Source organism: Pollachius pollachius, assembly GCF_949987615.1.
Source record: "Pollachius pollachius genome assembly, chromosome: 6".
NCBI lineage: Eukaryota > Metazoa > Chordata > Actinopteri > Gadiformes > Gadidae > Pollachius > Pollachius pollachius.
In genome coordinates this window covers 6793235-6798234 of record NC_136939.1, presented here as the reverse complement: position 1 = coordinate 6798234, position 5000 = coordinate 6793235, and the positions used below count along the sequence as shown (strand labels likewise).

Genomic DNA, 5000 nt, shown 5'->3' with positions numbered 1-5000 from the left:
TTTATATTGGCCAAATTAACCAGAAATCCTTGACAAAGTAAGCGAAAGGTTGAGGCTCTTATATCAGTGCACAATTGAAACGAAAGTGAAAATCTATTGAATTTACATTTACTCATTTAGTAACAGTATCATCTAAAGCTTTTTATCCAAAGTAGGAGGTGGTGTAAACAATCGAATACAATCCGGAGTAACTACAACCACAACAACAAAGTAAATTAGTAAAAACATTGTAAAGTACAGTATTGGTTTATGTATTAGTGGTAGTCAAATGCAAAGCAATACACATTCCTAGAGGCGGGTCTTCTGATGTAAGAATAGAGAGGACGAAAGATCGCACCCTTTTGTAAAATGACCAGGAGAGGGCGTAGTGGTTTACAAAACTTTTGGTCCAAGATGTCCTTTCATAGCCCAGAATTGCTGTATCAGTTTATGCGAAGCGTGACCTGTTTGTTTGTTTTGTTAGATATAAGGCTTTCAGAGACGACAATGGAAACTACACATTGGTCTACTGGGAACTGCTCGCAGTCAGATTCAGTTTCATCATTGCTTTTGAGGTATGATGAGTTGTTCACCTGCGTCATCGGTCAGATTATTATTATTACAGTCTATAATCAATCCTCAGCCCAGATTTTTATGTATTTTTTCTCTTTTTTCCCCCTTTCTTTGTTTACCACTTTCCTGTCTGTCTGTCTGTCTGCCTGTCTGTCTGTCTGTCTGCCTGTTTGTCTGTCTGGTCGGCTTTTTGTCTTCTGTTTTTTCTCTGTATGTTTAACTATCTCTCTCAATCTCTCTATCTCTCTCTGTCGCTCTCTTTGTATTTATCTGTCTCTCTCTCTCTCTCTCTCTCTCTCTCTCTCTCTCTCTCTCTCTCTCTCTCTCTCCAGCATGTAGTGTTCTTTGTGTTGCGGGCGATCGACTGGATCGTCCCGGACGTCCCTGAGTCCCTTCTGGTGCAGATCAAGAGGGAGCGCTACCTGGCCAAGCAGGCCTTAGCCGAGCACCAGGAAATCCTGCTGGGAGCGGGGGTCCGGAAGACCTCCCCTCACCAGCCCCACACCAGCTCCTCCAGCCCCCAGCCCAGCAGGAGACGGACGCGGCCCTCACAGGACACCCCACTCCGGTACTGACCCTCTGGTACACCCCACCCTGGTACTGACCCTCTGGTACACCCCACCCTGGTACTGACCCTCTGGTACACCCCACACTGGTACTGACCCTCTGGTACACCCCACACTGGTACTGACCCTCTGGTACACCCCACACTGGTACTGACCCTCTGGTACACCCCACACTGGTACTGACCCTCTGGTACACCCCACACTGGTACTGACCCTCTGGTACACCCCACACTGGTACTGACCCTCTGGTACACCCCACACTGGTACTGACCCTCTGGTACACCCCACACTGGTACTGACCCTCTGGTACACCCCACCCTGGTACTGACCCTCTGGTACACCTCACACTGGTACTGACCCTCTGGTACACCCCACACTGGTACTGATCCTCTGGTACACCTCACACTGGTACTGACCCTCTGGTACACCCCACACTGGTACTGACCCTCTGATACACCTCACACTGGTACTGACCCTCTGGTACACCCCACACTGGTACTGATCCTCTGGTACACCCCACACTGGTACTGACCCTCTGGTACACCCCACCCTGGTACTGACCCTCTGGTACACCCCACCCTGGTACTTACCCTCTGGTACACCCCACACTGGTACTGACCCTCTGGTGCACCCCACACCGGTACTGACCATATCTACTGATTCGGTGTCTGGCTCAATCTCCCTCATGATGTCCTCACTGTCATACTGTTTAACGATCTTTTGTGGATGCGTTAGCATTGAAAGCCTGAATAATGCACTACGGAATGCACTTCACGGGGCAGGGATCGGGCATCTGCAAGTGGCGCATCTCGCAGACGTTTTACAAAGCATGACGCACGGATGCAACGTTCAGAAATAGAGCAGCAGCTCCTTTGATTCAGCCCCATTCAGGAACGTCGCTGCGTAGCATTTCAATGAACCTTTGTTAGGTCGGAGCACGTTCATTTTGGAATGTGTTTTTGCTCCAAACTGAATATTAATGGGAGGTATTCAGAAGAGTTCTGGCCAATAATGAGGGAACTTAAACATGTATTCATTTTTAATATCCTGCTGTATTTTATTTATACATAACCGTCGGCTAGGGAGTCTGTTCCAGCAGAATATGGTTTATTAGTGGCCAATACTAATTCAATATCGTAACGTGCCTCCACACAGCTTTTCATGTCAGCACTTTTCTCCATCTGGCTCTTAACGTTTTTTTTATTGCCAGGATACAGTTTAGGCAGCCTGACTAAACTAACTCTCTCTCTCTCTCTCTCTCTCCCTCTGTGTCTCTCTGTCTCTCTCTTTCTTTGTCTGTCTCTCTCTCTCTCTCTCGCTCTCGTTCTCTCTCCCTCTCGCTATATCTGTCTATTGCTCTCTCTCTCTCTCTCTCTCCCTCTCTCTCTCTCTCCCTCTCTCTCTCTCTCTCTCTCTCCCCCTCTCTCTCTCTCTCTCTCTCTCTCTCCCTCTCTCTCTCTCCCTCTCTCTCTCTCTCTCTCTCTCTCTCTCTCTCTCTCTCTCTCTCTCTCTCTCTCTCTCTCTCTCTCTCTCTCTCCTACTTCCCCATTCCTTCTGTGTTCCACCTCCCGCACCCTGCAGCGAGGCGTCCCCTGGCTCTGTGGGCTAACCCTGCACTGGGAGGAGTGAGGAGGAGGAAGGGCATCGCTGGCCTGGAGGGGCAGAGAGCCATCTGCCAACCTGTCTGCCTACCCAAAAGTGCTGTCTCCTTTGTAAGGTCCATGAATTTGTCTCAATCGATAGGTCTTTAAATTCTGTCTTTATCGATTGGTCCTTGAATTATGTGTCCAAAAATAGGTCCTTGAAATCTGTCTCTGAAGATAGGTCCTTTAACTATGTCTCAGAAGATAGGTCCTTGAAATCTGTCTCCACAGATAGGTCCTTGAAATCTGTCTCCACAGATAGTTCCTTATATTCTGTCTCTGAAGATAGGTCCTTGAATTATGTCGACACAGATAGGTCCTTGAATTCCGTCTCCAAAGATAAGTCCTTGAAATCTTTCTCCACAGATAGGTCATTGAATGCTGTTTCTATCGATATGTCCTCGAATGCTGTCTCAATCCATTGACAGATCCTTGAATTCTGGCTCCATACATAGGTCCTTGAATTCTGTCTTAATTGATCAATCTGTGAATTAAATCTCCTTAGATAAGTCTACAGAGTCTGAATCCATAGATTGGTCCTTGAATGTTGTCTCCAGCCTTTGATAAGTCCTTGAATGCTGTATCCGTAGATAGGTTATTGAATGTCGTCTGCATTGATAGGTCCTATCTCGTCCTTGCTCGCCAAAACCTGCTGGCGAAGATAACTTTATTTTCTTGCAGGATCGGGCAACAATGCCTAACTTACAATCAAAGCACATGTTATTGCTAGCACACTGACCGATTACAGATGGCTGCCTATGGATGAGCTTCAACATGCGACAGAGGACTAATAAAGTGTAGCGAGACTGTTTGGTGCTGTTCCCAAGTGTTCAAAAACGTTGCACATCAACTTTACCGTTACACAGTATTATGCAATGTTGATACTTTTTGAGAGATTTGTCATACATGTTTGAAAGAGACAATTCTTTGTTTTCACCTGCTATATATGTGATCTTATAACATCAACTGAAATCTACAGTTTTCTTTCATTTCCAAAAGCTTTTGTCTGAATAAAATCTAATTTTGATGAATGCACAATATGAACTATGGCCTCACCCTCTTTATGTACTTGTGCGTGTCTGGGTGCATGTGAGTGTGTGTGTGTGCGTGCACACTCCCTGGAACAGCGAGGCAGTGCATGACAGATGAACCAAACCCTGATTTATCAGGAATTCCTCAGATAGGGTTGGACAGGTGCGATCAGTAATGGTTTCCTCTTCCCACTATCGCTTAACACTGCCTTTCCTCCTCCTCCTTTCTCCTGATTCTCACTCTCTCACTCTCTCTCTCTCTCTCTCTCTCTCCCTCTCGCTCCCTCTCATCTGGCCGTTTTCTTCCCAGCTCCTCTCTTTCCCTCTTACGGCGTGGGCTGTGTAATTATTCTGGAGTTCCTGCTCACGGGCCTGCAGGAGTACTGAGTCAGTACATGTCAGCCGCCACGCAAGTATGCAGCGTGGTCACACTGGCTCACGGTCGTTGGCACCGCTGCCGAACACATCTGAACACTGTATAGGTCAGGATTCGAAAACGTGTGATACTATATTGCGATTGTTTTTGTGCGTTTTAGTATTTTGAGTGTTTTTTTAACATTTTGTTTTTGTTATGCTGACGATGCACGTGGTATTGTACAGGTTCATTCATGGTTCTTTCTTATTTGTATCCCTCCCCCCCCCTCCATCACTATTACTTGAACCTGCACTATGTCATTTTCTTACTGCAGCTATTTACTCCGTTATATAAGTATAGGCCTATCAACAAGAAATTTCTCGAGAATAAAACGCTCCCACCCATGAGCCAGTCCATCTAGGGATTTCCTTACTCCAAAAAAACTTCATAGTGCAGCTTTAATATTAAGATAATCGTATCAATTGAAACAAAAGTTCCCCACATTAAACTGTATCACAACTTTGAGCTCTAAGTGAACTTGAACAAAATGGCTTGGAGCCAGTTTGGCTCTTTCTTTAAATCCGGTGTGAAAGACTGGCCTGTGGTTAACCCCCCATACACAGCCCCCCCGGTCCTCGTCATGTTTGATTAGTGAATAACGAGGTTAATGGGGGGGAGCAGGACACAGTTCGGAGGTGGGCTGTGTAGGCCTGAACAGCGTACGTAGAGTTCAAATTTACATTTTACCAATGAAAACACGCTCCAGGCTTGTGGAAGCCCATCTCCAGGCTCCAGGCTTGTGGAAGACCATTTCCAGGCTCCAGGCTTGTGGAAGCCCAGTTCCAGGCTCCAG

General features: G+C 46.5%; 1 protein-coding gene across 1 annotated transcript in view; it reads left to right on the top strand.

The window, feature by feature from the left end:
• The window catches only part of ano11 (anoctamin 11), a gene marked incomplete at its 5' end in the record, with an annotated part of 14190 nt that extends 11352 nt beyond the window's left edge, over positions 1-2838 (top strand). The window contains 3 exons of the mRNA XM_079739029.1: positions 464-554; positions 885-1120; positions 2700-2838. Coding sequence (XP_079595155.1) covers positions 464-554; positions 885-1120; positions 2700-2727 — 355 coding nt within the window. The 3' untranslated portion in view covers positions 2728-2838. The remainder of the gene's footprint in view (positions 1-463; positions 555-884; positions 1121-2699) is intronic.
• Positions 2839-5000: the final 2162 nt, after the last annotated feature.